General features: G+C 36.5%; 1 protein-coding gene across 3 annotated transcripts in view; it reads right to left on the bottom strand.

The window, feature by feature from the left end:
- Window positions 1-406: 406 nt before the first annotated feature.
- The window catches only part of LOC145269518 (uncharacterized), a 101,584-nt gene continuing 81,583 nt past the window's right edge, over window positions 407-20,407 (bottom strand). For all 3 annotated transcript variants that reach the window (XM_080125272.1, XM_080125273.1, XM_080125271.1), the window contains exon 2: window positions 407-8,376. In XM_080125272.1, coding sequence (XP_079981398.1) covers window positions 5,723-6,358 — 636 coding nt within the window. In that variant the 5' untranslated portion in view covers window positions 6,359-8,376 and the 3' untranslated portion in view covers window positions 407-5,722. The remainder of the gene's footprint in view (window positions 8,377-20,407) is intronic.

The raw sequence follows: 20,407 nt of genomic DNA, 5'->3' as shown, positions 1-20,407 counted from the left end.
CATTTTACGGATCAGTTTCGTTCATGGAAAACAAGCTTTGTGCAAACTCATTAAAAACACTGTAAAATTCTTAAAGAAAAAAATGCAGAATGATGTAACATGGAAAATTCAGGAAGAAGCAAAGATAACTCGCATCGGTATGTATTCTGTGGCTGCTGTTAGAATATAGTTAAACATGAATTTTCTATAATATTCATTCAGTACACATGAAAAATCTTTTTTTTTTAATATTTCTTTAAATATGTTAGCAGAGCTATAAGATGAAGATGGATTTTTTTATAGATGCGAATACTGTTGGATATTGACCGGGCAATGGCGAAAGATGTGCTGGTTGATGATTATTATGATTATTCAAGCCAAAAGGTTTTGTCAGCTAAAATATGTTTTAGAAAAAACAAAACAAAAATTTAGAATAAATATTTATTTACATTAATTTAGGAATGTAACTTCAAAATATCAGCATAACAAATTAGTTGACAGAAATAATGACATGTAAAAGCATCAGATGATCATCTTAGTGACGCATACTAATGACGTCATTTAGAGGAGGAGATGGTCTTTTTGAGATATATAGAAATTACTTGGAGAAAACAGTTCTAGTCAGGAAAGAAGGAGAAATGGTCGACAGATTGTGATTGCGCTGAGTAGAGGATAGTCAAAATCAGCGTTACAACTTTCCAAAAGAGATAGTATCGTAGTAATCGTTAATATTGGAGATTTGATAAAGTGTCTTACTTAAGGGGGCGGTTTATCAGGAATTTGTTTATGTTGGACTTGAAGACATCCAAGTTGTAGTCAGGTGGGGAACAGGCAAACGGAAGAGAGTTCCATAGGTGTGCACTTCTAAGAAAAAAACAACAAATTCCTGATGAACCGCCCCCTTAAGTAAGACACTTTATCAAATCTCCAATATTAACGATTACTACGATACTATCCCATTGATTACTGTACACGCAATAACCCTTATCCCCAAGTGGCTTCCGGGCCTTGATAAGTGGTGACCATGTAAAAAAAAAAAAAAAAAAAGAAAAAAAGGAAAAAACATTCTGGAATAAAAAGTTGCCGAAAATAAAATCTGAGGTTATGTCGTTCATTGAAACTTTTCTGTCAAGACAAGACCCAAGATGGACCAAACATCTTGCGCTATTTTTGTATTAAGTAAGGTCGGTTGGTTGTTTTACAGCATATCAACTCTTTTCGGGTTATTTAATGGCGAATCCAAAGATTTTGAAGAAAGATTTTTTTAATAGAAGATATTTGTTGTTTTCACGTCGGTTTCTATTTAACCCATAGTTGGGACCCTAACAGGTACTACCACTCCGGGTCAGAGTGACCCTGGGAGCAATGGTAATTAAAGGGTTGCTCCACACTCCCCAAAGCCCACAAGCTGGGGCCTCACCACTGGATATAGTTTAAGGTCATATCCAGGACCCCCCATTGAGGGACTTTTACCCTCTGCAGGGGGGGCAGTCGGCGTATTCTAATGCCCCACCGACAGGGCCATTAAGTAAGGTGGATGGTCCTTATTGAGTTTCATTAGGAACTTTGTTTTAAAGTTTGTACGTACATATGTGGACATGTTGCTGTATTTTTGGCCACGAATTCCCCCCTCCTATTTTTAAGGAGATTTTGTTTTTAAAGGACATTCATTGTCAATTTCAATAAAATGAACATCATTTCTGAAACGATCATACAATTTAGTCAATTTTGTTTGTTTTCCTTTTGAAACTGATTTTTAATTCAAAATTATGAATCGTTTTACTCAATATTAAAACAGCTCTAGGATACCTATCCCTATTGAGCTTATTATATATCTACGGTACAATAAGCACTGTTTCCTGAAAGTGTTATTCGTCCTTTGTGTTTTAATGGTATTTATGCATATTATTATTCCGTCATGTAGTATATTTAAATGCACTTACACACACAAGGAAATTCAGATAGAAAATCACACATATATACACTCGCATACAATCTTTGCACTAGGCAATAGTAGAAGCTCATATATATATACACCACTTACATCCGTATATAACATTACAATGCTATTTAGAATATTTGTTCAGAGTTCATTTAGTTATTTAATAATAAAATTTGAATATAGTTAATAATATAATGAAGTATATTTTAATTAACTGGAAGGTTGCCCAGCATTTCCCGGTTGTAAAATACACTTACATATATTATGCAGGTTTCGTATTTATTTTTGTATTTCCGATTGATTATTTAATTATCTATTATATAAAAGGCAAATTGTGTGTGTGTGTGTGTTCGCTTTTCCGCGATGTCTGCAAAAGGCTTCTTTCGGAAAAGCGCTTGCTCGCTTCGCAACTTCTTAAAACTTTTTATATCATCCATAAATTGTAATATCTCAGAGTTACCCACGAACCTCACCTGTCTATTTAATTTTATTCACTTTCAAACCTTAATTATTCCACATTTCCCGCATCGGCACGCATTACATTCGCTTTTCGGTATAAACAAAAGCGAAACTCTACTCTAATCACAGTGTCGACTTTGTCATATCAGACGGGCGAGCGGGTTTTTATTGACCTCATTAAAAACTGTCCCGCACAAAATCGCCGTCACGTCAATCAAAAACGAGCACCTGTTTGTTTGTTTTTTCACTTTACTGCGTGTCATAAAAGCTTCCTTTTTTTTTCAAACCCACCCAAAAACACCCGGGCAACGCCGGGTACCCCTTGCTAGTCTATAATATAATATGTTTTGAAGCTCTACCCTGCAGATGAAAAATATCGAAAAATTGGCTAAAAACATTGATTCCTTCACCCTCAACTAGGCACTTTTCTACAAGGAAAGGTTGCTTTTTTTTGCTGATATTTTCAAAAGTCACTCTCCCTTTTTGTTTGACTAGCCTTAATTTAAACATTCACCACTTCCTGTGTAGCGATGAATGCAACGGCAAAGACATCACTTTTTTTTTTCACTTTCTTTTGCTCCTTCGCGATACGAGTTCGAGCCTGCCTGCCTACTACCACTTAAAAAAATTCTTTTTTTTTTTTTGCTCAATACACACCTTCAAACACCCAGTCAACGCCGGGTACCCAAACTAGTACTCAATATATAGCAGTGATTTCAATGCTGAGGGATTATTTTAGACTTGAATACTCTTATTTAGAATATTTGGTCAGAGTAAACTTCTAAGTTGGAGTATCTTCATGTCAAAATTTTTGATAAACCATTCCTGAGAAAACCTGAAAAATGATTCAATCCATTCTTTTTTTTTTCATTTTATTTGGTTAGCTTTCAATATTCAAATATCTTCTCAAATCGTGAATTTGTAAACCATGTGTTTAAATCATTCTTGAGATATTATCCATCTCCTCTCATAAGATGTGGATCCAATGAAATGTTTTTGTGAAACAGACTGGATTCGGACTTGGCACTTTTTCAGCCTGTGTTGTCAACCACTTAGCAATCGGCATCTATAATGTAAATCTCACCTGTCTGTTTAAATGTATATCTGTTTATGTATCTGCCTAAAACTTTTGACAGAGGCGACAGATTTTCACCAGGTCGCTACCATTTTGAAGCTCGACCCTTCGGACGACAAATATCAAAAAATTGGCTAAAACCATTAATTCCTTCACCCTCAACTGGGCACTTTTTCACCGATATTTTTGAAAGTCATCCCCTCTTTTCGATTGACTAGCCTTAATTTAAACCTTCACCACTTCCGGTTTGGCAATGGATGCAACAGCAAAGATGTTACTTTTTTCATGTTCTTTTCCTCCTTTCGCCGTATGGGTTCGAGCCTGCCTGCCTACTACCACTTATTTTCTTATTTATTTTTTTTTCGCTCAACACACACCTCCGAACACCCGGGCAATACTGGGTACCCAGACTAGTCTATAATATAAATCTCACCTGTCTGTTTAAATGTATGTATGTATGTATGTTTATATGTCTGCCTAGAACTTTTGACAGAAGCGACAGATTTTCACGAGATTCGTATTGTTTTGAACTTTCGGACAACAAATATCGAAAAATTGGCTAAAAACATGAATTCCTTCACCCTCAACTGGCCACTTTTCTACAGGGAGGGATCGACTTTTTGTGACGATATTTTTGAAAGTCATCTCGTCTTTTTGATTGACTAGCCTTAATTTAAACCTTCACCACTTCCGGTTTGGCAATAGATGCAACAGCAAAGACATCAAGGAGGGGGAGGGCTTGGTACGGTCTTTTTGTCCTTCACGGTATGGGTTTGAGCCTACCTGCCTACTACCACTTTCGTTTTGCTCAACACACACCTCCAAACACCCGGGCAATGCCGGGCACCCAGACTAGTCCCAATATAAACTCAAGTTTTATAGAATAATAAGACACGGTCTTGCTCGAGATTGTAAAATGATACCTCTTCTATGTTCATCCTGTAATGTCATCATTTAGTTTTTGTAATAATGAGATTTGAAGGATGAAGCAGAATCATGTATTCTGCATTGAGTGAGTGAGAAGCATTGTAAGAAAAGCGGTATTAATTCTTTGAAAATTGTGTAAATATTTGCATATTTATTTAAACATCTTCCTTACTTTTCAAATCTTGAATTTGTACATTTTGTGTTCAAGTCATTGCTGGGATATTATTTACCAGCTCTCTTATTTTTCACACCCAGGTTTTCAATCTGTGCCGTTACCCGCCATCATTACCCTTGTTCTGTTAAACACTTCACCACTGTTATACATGTTCCGTTAAACACTTCGCCACCATTAACCTTGTTTCGTTAAACACTTGCCCACTGCTACCCATGTTCTGTTAAATAATTGCCACCGTTACCCTTGTTTCCCTAAACACTTGCCACCATTACCCTTGTTCCGCTAAACACTTAGCCACCGTTACTTGTTCTGCTAAACACTTGGCCACCGTTACTTGTTCTGCTAAACACTTGGCCACCGTTACTTGTTCTGCTAAACACTTGGCCACCGTTACTTGTTCTGCTAAACACTTGGCCACCGTTACTTGTTCTGCTAAACACTTGGCCACCGTTACTTGTTCTGCTAAACACTTGGCCACCGTTACTTGTTCTGCTAAACACTTGGCCACCGTTACTTGTTCTGCTAAACACTTGGCCACCGTTACTTGTTCTGCTAAACACTTGGCCACCGTTACTTGTTCTGCTAAACACTTGGCCACCGTTACTTGTTCTGCTAAACACTTGGCCACCGTTACTTGTTCTGCTAAACACTTGGCCACCGTTACTTGTTCTGCTAAACACTTGGCCACCGTTACTTGTTCTGCTAAACACTTGGCCACCGTTACTTGTTCTGCTAAACACTTGGCCACCGTTACTTGTTCTGTTAAACACTTCACCACTGTTATACATGCTCCGTTAAATACTTCGCCACCATTAACCTTGTTCTGTTAAACACTTGCCCACTGCTACCCATGTTCTGTTAAACGCTTGGCCACCGTTACCCTTGCTTCCCTAAACACTTGCCACCATTACCCTTGATCTGTTAAACACTTGGCCACCGTTACTTGTTCCGCTAAACACTTGGCCATTGTTACCCCTGTGCCAGTCATAGGATATTATTTACCTTCTCTCCAGAAAGTTAGACATAATGTCAAGTGTTTGGTTGAACTCGATTTGAATTTTTCCCTTCCAGGTTTTCTTTCTCTCGAGCACATTTCCTCGAATGTGCTAGTTTTTCAGTCTATTTGAATAACTGCTTCATCATTTTTATGATGCTGATAGTTTTCTCATTTTTTCGCACTCGGCTGCAAATGAGTTTGCTTGTGCACCGTCAGATTTGTATTCTGAGAAAACGCAGCCCCGCATACCTGACAAACGTGCGGCTTTTCACCTGTATGCGTCCTGATGTGAATTTTTAACGCGTAATTCGACGAGAACCCCTTGCCGCACTCGTTGCATACGGAAGTCTTTTCCCCGGTGTGCGATCGGGTGTGTTTCTTCAGGCATGAATTGTTTGAAAATGACTTTGCACAAACGCCGCACGAATACGGCTTATCACCCGTGTGACGTCGCATGTGTATTACCAGTGGTGATTTCTGTGAAAATGACGCTCCGCAAATGTTGCACGTGAACGGTTTCGATCCACTATGAATTCGCAGGTGATTTTCTAATGTCGTTTTCACGGCAAACGCGTTCCCACAAACGTCGCAAGCATATGGTCTCTCCCCAGTATGCGACCGCATGTGCACTTGCAAGCTGGAATTATTTGTGCAGCCGATTCCACAGATTTCGCACGCATGAACTTTTTCTCTTTTCTTTCGCACTCTTTTCTCTCGCTTCTTTTTCGTTTCCTTATCACTTTGTTCGAGCTGGTGATGGGGCATCATACCGGATGCCAGATATTCACCCGCTATCTCTGACATTCTAAGATCTTTCAGATTCTGATCGTTTTTTCAAGTACAACTCTCGTACAATTCACCTGGTATATTTGTCAGGTAGTTGTTTAAAATCTTTTTTTCAGGAGTCCAGTTGCTCCTATAACTACTTGGACATTGTGTGTTTGCATATATATTAGTGTTGAGGCAATCAATCGGAATCGGGAATTAGAAAAATCGGAACTTTTGGGGATATCGGAATTGTCATCAGAATCAGGAAAATTCGTGCCTATTTACCAATGCCAAAAAACGATTCTTTTAATCGACGTTTTTATTTGATTTCGTTTAAAGCAAAATCTTCCACTGCTGGTAGAAATGATAAAAAAATATTGATTGTAAAATACCAGTAAAGCTAAGCACTAGAGATCATTCTTCATAAAATGTTTTTATCTTTGAGAAAATATGCACACATTTAACGTGCGTTTTTATGGTAATTGTGAAAAATAACAACTCTATAAGTTAAAAATTTAGAGATTTATAAAAAATCGGAATCAGGAATTTAGTACAGGGTCAGTAATTGTATCGGAATCGGGGAAAGATATTGGAATCGCCCCATCACTAATATATATTTGTTTAATTAGACTTCTGCAAAAATATCTGACAAATGTATTCTTCTTCTTCCTTTTCTTGCAAAGTTCTCACAAATCAAGGTGACAACTTCCTGTGACTAACACTTAATCTCTATATGAGATTCATAGATAAATGGATGTTTCTCCAAAATTATGACATTGAGTGAGTAAATTGGTTGAGAACATTAATTTTCCTCTTCTCATCTGGACCATGTAAATATGTTAGTTGGTCTTTTGGTCTGTCTGCATTCAAGGACAAGAATTCATCTAGTCTGGTGGAATATCAAACTTTATTCTGTTACTTAAGGCAGCATCACTTGGAGAAAATGCACTATTCTTTATAAAAGCCAAGGTAGATTAGTCATACTGAGGAAATCTTATTTGGGTTTTGAGTTTCTCTTTTTTCTTATTTTACTTCAGTTTTCAGAAATCAAGGATTTTTCATATGAATTATTAAATTTTGATTATTTTGAAAAGGTAAAATCATACAATTCACAATTAAATGGCTTCACTCTTTTTTTTTTCCAGTTTCTTCATCTTTTTTTTATAGGCGATGGAACATCCAACCAGATGTCTAACATTTACCCCTATTTTAGTAAGTTCAACCAAAAGATCTTTTCAGGATTCTAGCCATCCCTTTCAGTACAATCGTTTGTATTTCACTTGCGCTTGGTTCACCGAGTATGCTTGCTAAGTACTTTTTAAAGTTCTTTTTCATAAGCCCAGTTGCTCCTATGATGACTGGTATAATTGAAACCTCTTTTCAATTTCGTTTCATACATAAGTCCCTGAGACTTTGTTATCTTTTCCCTCTCATCTCTGTTAAGCTCTGTATCATTGGGTACACTGACCTCTATTATGGTCGCTTTTTTGTTTGCTCTGTCCCTTTTTTTTTTTAAATTTTCTTTGAAGACTGTAATGTTGGGTATAGGACAACCAAACCAGCCGCCAACCTTCCTGTTTTTATTGAAACGAGTCGAGAGCTCTGTGACTACAAATATGTTGACTTAAATTGCTTCTAGGTGAAAACAATTTACCACATAGCATATATGAAAATGGTTTTTCTCCAGTGTGTGTGGAGTTAACATTTGATTCCATTACAATTTAGATTTATAGCCGAAGATGCTATTCCCTTTATGGCTGCTATTTGTATTTCGTTACAACTTGGTCTTCCAGGAATTGCTTCTAAGCATTTCTGAAGATTCTGTTTTATTAATCACTATTGCTCCTATCACAACGGGTATAATGTTTATTTCTTTTCAAGACGATCTCGTTTTTGGATCATTTTTAAGAAAAACTCATATTTTGTCATCTTTTCCTGTTCACTGTGTGTTCATACGTGTCTTTTAAATAAGGTTCCTTTATATTACGTGTTCCCAGCTTTAGTCTTCAGCAATAAATGCTATCAGTTCACGTGGTTCTCATTGAAAATATTATCTGTAAATAAAAGAAATAAAACTTTGTTAAACAAAAAATGTCTCGTATTAAAATTTTCTGTAACAATGATGAATACAATTGACAACTGTAAGTTAAATACATTTATGTTTGATAGCAATCAGCTGTTTAATAAAATCCTGTTCAATTTTACGCAATGTGATATTTTGTTTAAAGAAAAAATAATGGTACTTTCGAAGATTTTGAATGGGACATATCTAAGTGTCCACTAGGCTTTGCCTGGAACGTTATCAAATGCCAGATTATACTGAACCTTGCCGATGATCAAACTGTAACTGTATGAAACAGAAAATAGTAAAATAAATGAAAAAAAAGAAAGAAAAAAAAAACGACTTGCAGTAATTTTGTTTTATTATTTACTAGCAGGGGTACCCGGCATTGCCCGGGTGTTTCGAGGTGTGTGTGCTCTTAAATCAAAAAGATACACGGGGGAGGGGGGGTAATTAGGTAGAATCGAATCTGAAGCGAAGTTGGAAAATAAAATGTGAAAAACACATGACACGTTAACCGCTCGCCCGGCAAGAATGAGTTACTGAAAGAAGTTTAAATTTATTTAATTGAGAAGAGAATTGACAGGTGCCCGCAGTAAATTATGGCAAGTGGAAGTCATAAAGTTAACATTTTGTGCGAGCGTTATGACGACGATGACCTAAACAATAGCTATTCAGCAGTGAACATTTTATGCGGGACATTTTTTAATGAGGTCAATAAACTGGTTTGTTTGTTTTTACCTAACTTTGGGGAAAAACAGCTCCCCCGTTTATTAGGGGGTGGGTGGCCTGTCTTAAAATGAAAGCAACCGTCTGATATGACGACAGTAAGCCAACATTGACCAAATGTTACATTGCTTTCTAGAGACCACTGGCCCTGGGCCAGTGATTCGAATCGAGTTTCACTTTTTTTTATACCGAAAAACGAAAGCAAACATGCGACGATCTCAAAATGTCGAATATTTAACGTTTCAAAGTCGGGCAAATTAAATAGACAGGCGACCCCCATTGTTAAGTCGGAGATATTATCATTTAGACAGCATATAAAAAGTTTTAAAAATGAATGACGGCCTCGAGAAGCCGCCGGAAAAAAGCCTTTCTTGGACATACACAAAAAGCGAGCATACATACATATTCACATTTTCGCTTTTATATATATAGATTTAATAACTAGCCTGGATGCCTGGCGTTGCCCAGGTGTTTGGAGGTGTGTGTTGAGTAAAAAATAAAAAGTGGTAGTGGGCAGGCAGGCTCGAACCTGTGACACAAAAACGTTTTACCGCTACTCCATGATGTTACCGGAAGTTTGGAACGTTCAATCCAACCTATATGATGACGTGCAGAAATGGCTCACAAAAAACCGACCCCTCCTTGTAGAAAACTCCCCAGTTGAAGGTGAAGGAATTAATGTTTTTTGCAAATTTTTTTAGTATATTTTGTCCGAGACGTCGAGTTTCAAAATGATTCTGATCTCGTGAAAATCCATCGCCTTTGTTGAAAGTTTTTTCAAGACATACATACATACATACATACATACATACATACATACATACATTTAAACAGACAGGTGAGATTTATATTATGGATGTTTCATGCCAAACATATTTTTATGCAGGGGAATTTACTATAACCATTGTCTTTGTGTTTTTCAAAAATTTTTGATAGATAACAAACATTTGTTCTTTTTTTAAAACAAATTATGTATTTTTTTGTCTTTTAAAAGTTTTTTAAAAAAAGGTTCAAAGAAGATATTTTTTATTTTCAAGTATTTTTCATTTAAGTTGGAAGAAAAAGTTTTAAAAAAGGTTCAACTGTCAGAACCGCCATTTTTCCTTTTATTATTCATAGAAAATTTGAAGAAAAGGTTTGTGCCCCGCTAGCCACACCCATCGCTTATGGAGACTCTCTTTGCAATGATGCATCTAACGTCACATGTAATGTAATTCTTTTCGGGATCTGATTAATTCCTTACTTTGACAACAAAAAAAAAAAAAAAACTACTTCTTCAGACATCTTTAATTGTTTGGTTAACATTGATAAATTCTAGTTTTATTTTTTTAATTTATTTTACATCTTTCTCTCTTCAATATTTATCCGAAAGTTGTCTGCTCATTGCCATATACAGTGATTGGCTGATTGGCATCTTATGTCAGATTACAGACAAACCTGAGTGTTATGTTCTGGGCAAAGCTGAGCGGATGCCCAGATATGTTCGGTTTGAAATCCGCACAAGTACCAACATTTTTTTTTAAAAACGGATTATGGAGGAGTGATCTGTAGATTATAGCTTACTGTACTTGCAATAACCCTTATCCCTGAGTGGCTTCCAGGCCTTGATAAAAGGTAACCACCGTGTAAAAAAAACGAAAGAAGCTTTACTGTTTAAAATCAATAAATATTTATTACGATAAACAATAGAAGATTTTATTTTAAAAGAAAATCAAATAAAAAAGGATAATTGAAGGAAATCGTTTTTGTCATCAGAAAATGTGCAAAATATTTCATGATTTGAAATACTGATTCCTAAAAATTGTGTTTTTCAATTCCAGATTCGAGTTAATCATCCCAACACGAATAATTATACATCATGAACATTTAATTTGGCAATATTATTTTTCCCATAATATTTCTTGTACATATAATGGTCATCTCCTTAAATAGCAAATAGCATATGAGAATATCGATGGAAATGGCATTCTGTGTCTTTAATGGAGGCATTTATTTCTCTCAGCTCTCCCTTACTTTGGTGAGCAGTAGCTTCACCAGTGACCCCTAAACCCTCTACTTTTTTCTTGCGTTTCAACAGGATTTTGATTACGTTTCTTATTCAATGTCTTTTTCATTTTCAGATTCCATTTTCTTCACTCTTCTTATGGCTACTAAAAATAGATTCACAAATCTCACTTTTTTTTTGCTGCTTAGTTTGTAAGATTCGGATATGTGCACATTATGTCTGATGTGACTATCTTTTTGCTATTGTTGCTTTCTTTGATAATTTTTTAGTAAATAAACATGTTGGTTGCTTATGGTTTTGTTCATTGCATGCGCACCACTCATGATTAACATGGAATGGTAAACTTAGTTTTTCATCTTTTTTTCCCAGAGCTTCCGTTCTGGTTTGCAAGTATAGAAGTATAGAATGATTATGCGGTCAGTGTCAGAAATTTTGTGAAAACTATTGAATAATTCCACCTGCTATCTTTCAAAGCTTATAACTCCTCGAAAAATGTAATTCAAACCCTAATTTTTTTTTTGTTCAATTAAAGGAGCAAGGACAAGGTTTCATTAAAAAAAAAACAAAAAAAAAACAAACAAACAACGTGGTTTCTTTTAAAAAAGGGTTTTAAACTTCGGATTTTACAGGTACATTTCTAAAAAACACTACTTTTTTGTTTTAAATTTGAATATATTATTTATTGATCTTTTATCTTCAATTTGTGATATATAAACCTTTGGTACATAAATTAATTATTTACTTTTTAATAGACATTTGAAAATGGGGGGTGGCGTGAATTTAAAAAAAAACGTTTGTCTAAAATATTATATTCGGTTTATTGGAAAGAGCATAAAATTTCACATTGACCCTGAAAATATCGTAAAAATAGAATCAATAGAAAAATTTTGATAGATTTTTTAAATTTAAAAATTGAAAAATACTGAACTCGTAACATTCAATTAATTTCATTACTATTTTTTTTTAAATATTTCTATTACTTTTTATACGACTTTAATAGTTTATTTTGGAAGTATAATCCATAAAGAAAATAAACAACCCACCTTTAAAAGAGAAATTACAAATTTGGTGAATGCAACCTCTGTTTAGTCTGCAATTTTCAGTATATTTCTCAGTCTTGGGGACACTGATGCTTTGATATCTCTCAACACATATAGCTGGACGTCTTCTATCAACACTTCACGGGTAAGTTTGTTCTCCGCAGCGAACAGAATGGTTGTTTGTTTTTGTTTTACAGCATATCAACCCTTTTCAGGTTATTTTAATGCCGAATCCAGTTATTTTGAAGAAAAAGTTTTTGATAGAATATATTTAGTTTTTTTTTTCAAGTCGGTTTTTATTTGACTCACAGTTGGGATCCTAACAGGTCCTACCACTCCGGGTCAGGATGGACCTGGGAGCAATGGCAATTAAGGGGTGGCTCCAAACTCTCCAAAGCCTGCAAGCTGAGGCCTCACCATCGGTTATAATTTAAGGTCATATCCAAGACCGCAGCCAACAGGAAGAACATGTGCACTTTTATTTATGTCTCTTGTGCTTGGTTTCACTTTCAGATCTACACCGTTCTTTCAATCGCCATGGAAGTATCTAGTCTTTCGTTATATAAAATCTTTCTGCTATACTTCTTTGTAGAGGTCAGACAGAACTTTGAAGCCCTGAAGGGTCTCAATCTTTAGAACTGCCTAGTTCCCTCTAAGAGCAATACTTAATTATATAGCTTGCTCTCCAACCTTTCTACAATATGTCTATTATAGTATGCAATGAATTTGCAGCTTATCATTATGTTTATTGTGGCAAGGACAGACATGACTCTGAAAACAGCTATATCCGGTATAGAGGTAACATACGAGAAAATATGTAAAATAGGAGAGGTATGAATTTAGAGAGAGAAAGACTGGGTGTGGCCAGATAAAAGAATGAAGCTTCATTCATTGTGAAGAAATCTCATCTGCAAACGGAAGGATAACTGAGACACGATAACTAATACTGAAAAAGATTAGGGACAAGCCATGGCAGCCGAGGTAGAGATCAATACAGTTACTCACCCCTCTGTAAATGAATTGAGTAATAGAGAGGTCAAGGTCGCATCAAAGTTTTTCAATTGTAATCATGGAAAAGAACGATGGAACTCGTACATCAAATCTGTTGTCAAGGCTGTTGGAAAAATAGTGACATCATTCTACCACTCCAGTAGATATCTCACTGTTGATGCAATTTTCTACCTGGATAAGAGCCAAGTATGTTCGAGGATGGAGCACTGTTGTCACATCTGGATAGGATCTGCTAGAAAGATCTTTTCCTGCATTGACAAAGTACCAAATAGACTTCGTAGCCTAGTGGGGGATGCTATTTTCTCTTCCCTGCAACCTCTTTCCCACAGAAGAGATGTTGCGAGCCTGTCTCTGTTTTATCATTATTTTCATGGCAAGTGCTCGGCTGAGCTCCAATCTATGATCTTCCTCTTTTTTTTTTTAAAATTCAATTTTCACCCCAAACAAAGCACAGTGCCACTTTGAAGTAGAGGACTACTATCGGGGACATAAGTTGCAGGGGTATTATGAAGAGAGATGAGTAGCAAGATGTTTGTTCACATTACATTTGAACTTCTGCATGTCAGTACAGTTGGGAAAGCAGAATCTCAGAAGGGAGTTTCAAAGTCTAGCAGTTCTGGGGAAGAAACTATTGTAGTAGAAGGCTTTCTTACACCTAGGGATCTCTATTGTGAAGGTATGGGATTTAGTTGCTTGTCGGTTTTGTCAGGGGTATTCACGTAGAGGGGGTACAAGTGCTTGTAGTTCGTCAGAGCATTCACCATTAAAATACTTGTAGAAAAGGCAGAGGGATGCAACATTTCATCAGTGGGACAGAGGTTGAAGCTTAGATGACAGTTCAGGACCTATCAGGTTGCCGACTCCATTTTGAACCCTGTCAGGGAATGAGACACAAGTATCAGATGCATCAGCCCAAATGTGACAACAGTACTCCATACATGGGCGAATGGTGGCCTTGTAGAGGTACAGGATACTTTCAGGTGTAAGTAGCTTTCTAGCACGGTAGAGAGAGCCCACCTTCTTCGCAGCAGCCTTGGCAATGCTCTCAATGTATCTATTCCAGTTCATGTTCCCTATAAATGCCTGACTGTAAATGCCTGACTTTCATGAAAAACACTCGTCTAGCTGAAACCACTATCAATAATTTCCTCCACTCTATCTGTATCTAAACCTAAACGTAGATTTCATGTCTTGGGGAGGCTTCATGTTTTGACAAGCTTCTGGGCTTGACCTTTACTCCTGATCTGAAATGGAACACATACATCAAATCTGTTACCAAGGTTGCCGGAAAAATGGTGGGATCCTTCTATCAATCCAGTAGATATCTCACTGCTGATGCAATTCTCTACCTATATAAGAGCCAGGTACGTCCAAGGATGGAGTACTGTTGCTACATCTGGGCAGGAGCTGCTAGAAAGGACTTATCCTGCCTTAGACTTTGTAACCTAGTAGGGGATGCCCTTTTCTCTTCCCTGCAACCTCTTTCTCACAGAAGAGATGTTGCCAGTCTATCTCTGCTTTATCATTGTTTTCATGGCAAGTGCACGGCTGAGCTCCAATCTATGACCACCCCCCTCGCCAAACTTTCATGAGAAACACTCGTCTAGCTGAAAACACTATCAATAATTTCTCCCAATCTTTATCTGTGCCTAGACCTAAACATAGATTCTATGAACAAAGCTTCTTTCTTAGGGCTGCATGCCCATGAAACTGTTCCAGTTTCCTGCTTTCCAACTGACTACAATATGGTCGTATTCAAGTCCAATGTAAACAAGTTCTTGATGAGCCGTCCCCTTAAGTAATCTAATTCATAAAATTTCCGCTACCAATGTTTACTACTATAGTGTCCCATTGACTACTGTACACTCATTAAACTTTATCCTCGAATAGGCTTCAGGCCTTAATAAGTGGTGATTCTTTTGTAAAAAATAACAATAAAAAAAACTCTGCTGATGACTACTAGAAGTTATTCATGCCAACTTTTATCCAGTAAGCCATAGCACTGACACCCATGAGACACACATTTAGCAGCAGCAGTATAACATGTATGCAAATGACCTTGCTAGTGTGCGAGTTGACACCAGTGGATGAAGAGTAGGAAAAGAAAAAGCAGAAAGAAAAAAATACACATGCTGATGGCAGCGAACCACATGTGCAACCAGGATTCGGAAGAGTTAGTGCAAGAAGAACTTTTAAATGCGATACAATCCGAACCTTTAACATAAAAATGGTCAGACGATTCTGTGCAATTGGATAAGCTGAAAATATAGCAGTGGAAATAAAAACAAAAAAAAAAGAACCTGCGTGGAAGGAGCATCAGAGATTTGAAACACATGTGACGACAGGACAAGCAGACATGTCAACACATGTGATGGAAAAGCATGTGTCTTACACAGCAGATTTTTGACAACTACGTAGCAAACTAAGAGAATTTTAAAACAAGATTATTTTGGAAAGCACCATGAATAAATGCCTTGCTACTATTGTTAGATATTGATCGGACAACACTTGGTAACCTGGTCAATCTAAATATTAATTTACTTGTCTGTACGTCCAGTTTCACAAAAAAAGCACTACAGGGTGACCCCCTCCCCCCAAAAAAAACAGAGGACATTCAATTGTTTTTCTGAGCATTTTACAGTCAACGGAGAAAAAAAAAGGCCAAAGACCTTAGAGTTTTGATGTGATGTTTTGAATATAATAAACTAGTTATGACCAAAGTCTTATTTCATTCAGACAAAACACTAAGAAACAGGGCCTAATTAGAGTTGGGGCCCGTTTTATCACAAACATTACTTAATGAGAAACAAATTACCTCCATTTATGGTTGCTCTTTATCAGTTAAAGATCTTCTCCAAAAATAAATAAAAAAAACATGGCTGCCTACTTAGTTTCAAATTGGCTATTTTATTTTATAATTAAAAACGTCAAGTTGAAAGGACACTAAGTTTTTCATTATAGTTTCTTTTTAAAATTTAAAATATGCGCAAGTGGATTGAAATTTGTTCTTTTTCTAATTTATATAAAAAATATTCAGAAAAAAAATGTGTTGTGTTAACTTTTATTGAAAAAATTTAAATTTTTATTGAAAAAATTTAAATTTTTATTGAAAAAATTTAAATTTTTATTGAAAAATTTTAAATTTTTTCATTTCAATTCTTGTTAGTTTCTAAACATTAAAAAAAATTTGCTAAAAGATTGTTTTAAATTCGTCGTTATTTGTTTTATTTTAATTTTTTTATTCATTTTATTAAAAATTTTCAACTACCGTGGAATTTCCACAGGTTCTGCTAGTTATTATTATTAGAATAATATAACAATTAGATTTGGGAAAGTGCGTATTTACAGCTTGGAATGTTTTGTGAGAAATTTAAGTTGAAATTAAATAAAAGTTGATTTAGAAATTCTAAAGTAGCTGTGGAATTTTGGTAGAATTAATCAAATTTAGGCATACAAGAGAGATCACCTGTTTGGTTTCCTTGAACACATGGTTGGGGTTTTGCTGACATAATAGTTAGCAGAGATCAAGCTAATGACTGAAAATAAACACTGTCAACAACTGAAACAAATTAGATACAGTTTTATACATCTTTAATATTTAAAAGAAAGTAACTTTTAATTATTTAAAATACTAACACACACATACACACACATTTATATATATAATTTCAAGATGCTGATGTGATGTTGCCAGAATTTGGGTCAGAATCAGAATAACTAGTGCAAGATCTTAGAACTGCATGCTTGTGGAATTCTCTTCCGTTTGACTGTTTTCCATCTGACTACAATTTGGTTGTCTTCAAGTCCAATGTAAACAAATTCTTGATGAACCGTTCGCTTAAGTAATCCAATTTACAAAATTTCCACTACTAACGATTACTATATTATCCCACTGACTACTGTACACTCAGTAACCCTTATCCTCGAGTGGCCTCCAGGTCTTAGTAAATGGTGACCCCTATGTAAAAAAAAAAAGATCAAATACGAGGTGCCTTAAATAAGTTTTCAGACTTTTTTCATATGCGCACTTTTATTGGTAGTACACACATGAAACTCAAGTCCCTTTTAAAGTAATCTCCTCCGGCTGCAATGCACTTGTACCATTCCAACAACTTCTGGAAGACCACATGAAAGTCCTCTTGTGTAAGCGTGCCAATGACCCTTGTCACAGCCGCTTTCATCTCCTCAATTGTATCATAACGACAACCTCTAAGGTTTTCTTTGAGCTTAGAAAATAACGAAAAACCACAGGTCTGGACTATAGGGAGGGTGAAGAACTGTCTTGATGCGCATCTTGATTAAATAGTCTGTGACACGGATGGAGCATGCTTGGAACAAACTTTGCGCAAATCTTCCACATCTCCAATTTGTTGTGAATAATTGTGTGTAAAGTTTGCATACTGACATCAAACTGTGAACTTATTGTCTCTATAGACACACAACAGTCCTTATCAATGAAATTATTTATTTAGCCAATCAACTCTGGTGTCCTAACTTACTTACTCCTCCCACACCTCTCATCATCTCTCACAGATTTCCTGCCTTACTTGAATCTCTTATGCCACTCAAAAACTGATGCTCGATTCATGAAAGATGTCTCAAAAGCAGTCTGAAGCAAAAAATCTGGAAACTTACTGAAAGCACCTCGTAGATGGCCTGTAAGGACAAGACACGTGTGGATCTGCTGTCCCAAATTCTGAGACAGACTCTAAATCAGTAAAATGGAAGCCTCATGAGTATAATCAATTGCCACAAAGTTCTCTCTGATTCTCTCTCCTCTGATCTCAAGCGCGTGGTTCAATGGGGGAAGACGTGGCTAGTTACCTTTAATGCATCCAAAACCAAGCTCCTATCCTTACATCATCAACGCTCTGATCCCCATCTGGCATCAATTGGGATGGATGGCTCTCGTCTGGGAGAGGCCCCATGTTTTGACAAGCTTCTGGGTTTGACCTTTACTCCTGATCTGAAATGGAACACGTACATCAAGTCTGTTGCCAAGGTCGCTGGAAAGATGGTGGGATCCTTCTACCGCTCCAGAAGATATCTCACAACTGATACAATTCTCTATCTATATAAAAGCCAAGTACGTCCAAGGATGGAATACTGCTGCCATATCTGGGCAGGAGCTGCTAAAAACAGCCTATCATGCCTTGACAGAGTACAAAATAAACTTCGTGGCTTAGTGAGGGATGCCCTTTTCTCTACCTTGCAATCTCTCCCACAGAAGAGACGTTGCGAGCCTATCCTTGTTTTATCGTTATTTCCATGGCAGGTACTCGTCTGAGCTCCAATCTCTGGTCCCCCCTCACCAATCTTTCACGAAAAACACCCGTCTAGCTGAATCCACTGTGAAAAATTTTCCCCACTCTTTATCTGTGCCTAAATTAAAACGTGGATTCCATGAACAAAGCTTCTTTCTTAGAACTGCACGCCTGTGGAACTCTGTTCCCTCTGCCTGCTTCCCACCTGACTACAACTTGGATGTCTTCAAGTCCAACGTTAACAAATTCCTAATCAACCGCCCCCTTAAGTAAACACTTCATCAAATTTTCACACTAATGTAATGTACTTGCAATAACCCTTATCCCTGGGTGGCTTCCGGGCCTTGATAAGTGGTGACTACTGTGTTAAAAAAAAAAAAGAAAAAAGATAATGTTCATCGATAATGGAAAAAAAAAATCAGTGATTCTCTTTCCATCCATAGCGTTGAGCCCCTGGAGGGGCATAGACAATCTACAACTTTTTGTAGATGTTTTTGTAGCGAGTTCTTTTTACAGGGTGAGGGTGCTGAACCCACGCCCAACCTTCCCAGAAGGTACATACAGCGCCTAGCCTTCCCAAATGGTCACCCATCTGGTACTGGCCAGGCTTAATGTTGCTTAACTTTGGTGATCTGGTGAGATCCGGTGTGTTAACGTGATTGTGCCGTACAGTGATTCTCTTTCCATCCATAGCCCTGAGCCCCTGGAAGGGCATAGGCCATCTACAACTTTTTGTAGATGTTTTTGTAGCGAGGAGTTCTTTTTTCAGGATGAGGGTGCTGGCCCCACGAGTGATTCTCTTTGGAGGTATATAATAGAGAAGAGCTTGGGTGACTGTGAAATCACCACTTTCCCGAATTAAGGGAAAGGTAAGCAGTACACCAGGTTTGTAATACAGGAGGGGGTGCTGTTTCGCTTTTTGTAAATAGTTTTCTCAGGTTAAATTCAAGTTTCACAATATTTTTTTTTATTATTCAATTGTAAGGCGGAAGCACAGGATAGTTACAAAGCACCTCTCCTCCCCATGTTAAGAATGGCTTTCAAAATAAAAACATTATTATTTCAACATGGTATAAAAAATACATAAGTACACAGAATTTTACTTTGTACTGTTCAATGATTTTAAATATAAATTATAAAATAAAACACATTTCATCATTTTAAAACTTCATCTTGCATTATTTATTTTTTTTTTTACTAGCAGCTCAGCCGGCTTCGCTCGGGCCCTATGTACTGTTCATAACTTTATGTGTGTATGTATATGTATATTAAAAAGTTTGGCTCATGTCCAGTTAACCTACAGCTAAAATTTCAAATGTTAAGACCTAAAATTGGCTGAATAGTTTGCTAGAGACTGCAAAGGTAAATCTTTTGAACTTTGACTCCTTGGCAGCCAAATTTTCACCCAAAAACCGATTAAAAAGCTTGAATACACTTTATGCAAAATTTCAAATATTTAGACCAAAAATTGATAGAGTAATTTGGTAGAGACCGCTGAGGTCAAATTTTTTAAACTTCGACCCCAATTTTGACCCCTTAACATTTATTGTTTTGGGGCTAAAATCAAATTAAAAAGTTTGATCCATGTCTAAAATTTCAAGTGTTTAGAGACAAAATTGGCAGAGGGGTTTGGTAGAGTTTTCAAAGGTCAAATCGTTGAACTTTGACCCCTTAACAGCCACATTTCAAGCCGAAAACCGATCACAAAGATTTTCCCAAATCTCAGTACTCTGTATATCAAAGTTCGAGTCTGTAGACTTAAAATTGACAGAGTTATTGTGTAGGGAAATGCACACACAAACACAGACACGCCCACTTTTATAGATATAATAGATAAAGTAAACAAAAATATATACGTATACATAAATATATATGGAAACAATTTTGTGTTTACTGTAAACTTTTTACACAAATATGCAAATATAAATCATGTAGAATATCTGCATGATTATGATTACACGTAATAGTTAACTA

The sequence above is a fragment of the Euprymna scolopes genome, chromosome 45 (assembly GCF_053919585.1).
Source record: "Euprymna scolopes isolate OS-2025 chromosome 45, ASM5391958v1, whole genome shotgun sequence".
In the NCBI taxonomy this organism is placed as follows: domain Eukaryota; kingdom Metazoa; phylum Mollusca; class Cephalopoda; order Sepiida; family Sepiolidae; genus Euprymna; species Euprymna scolopes.
Note: the sequence above shows the minus strand (reverse complement) of the source record. Positions and strands in the feature narration are given on the sequence as shown.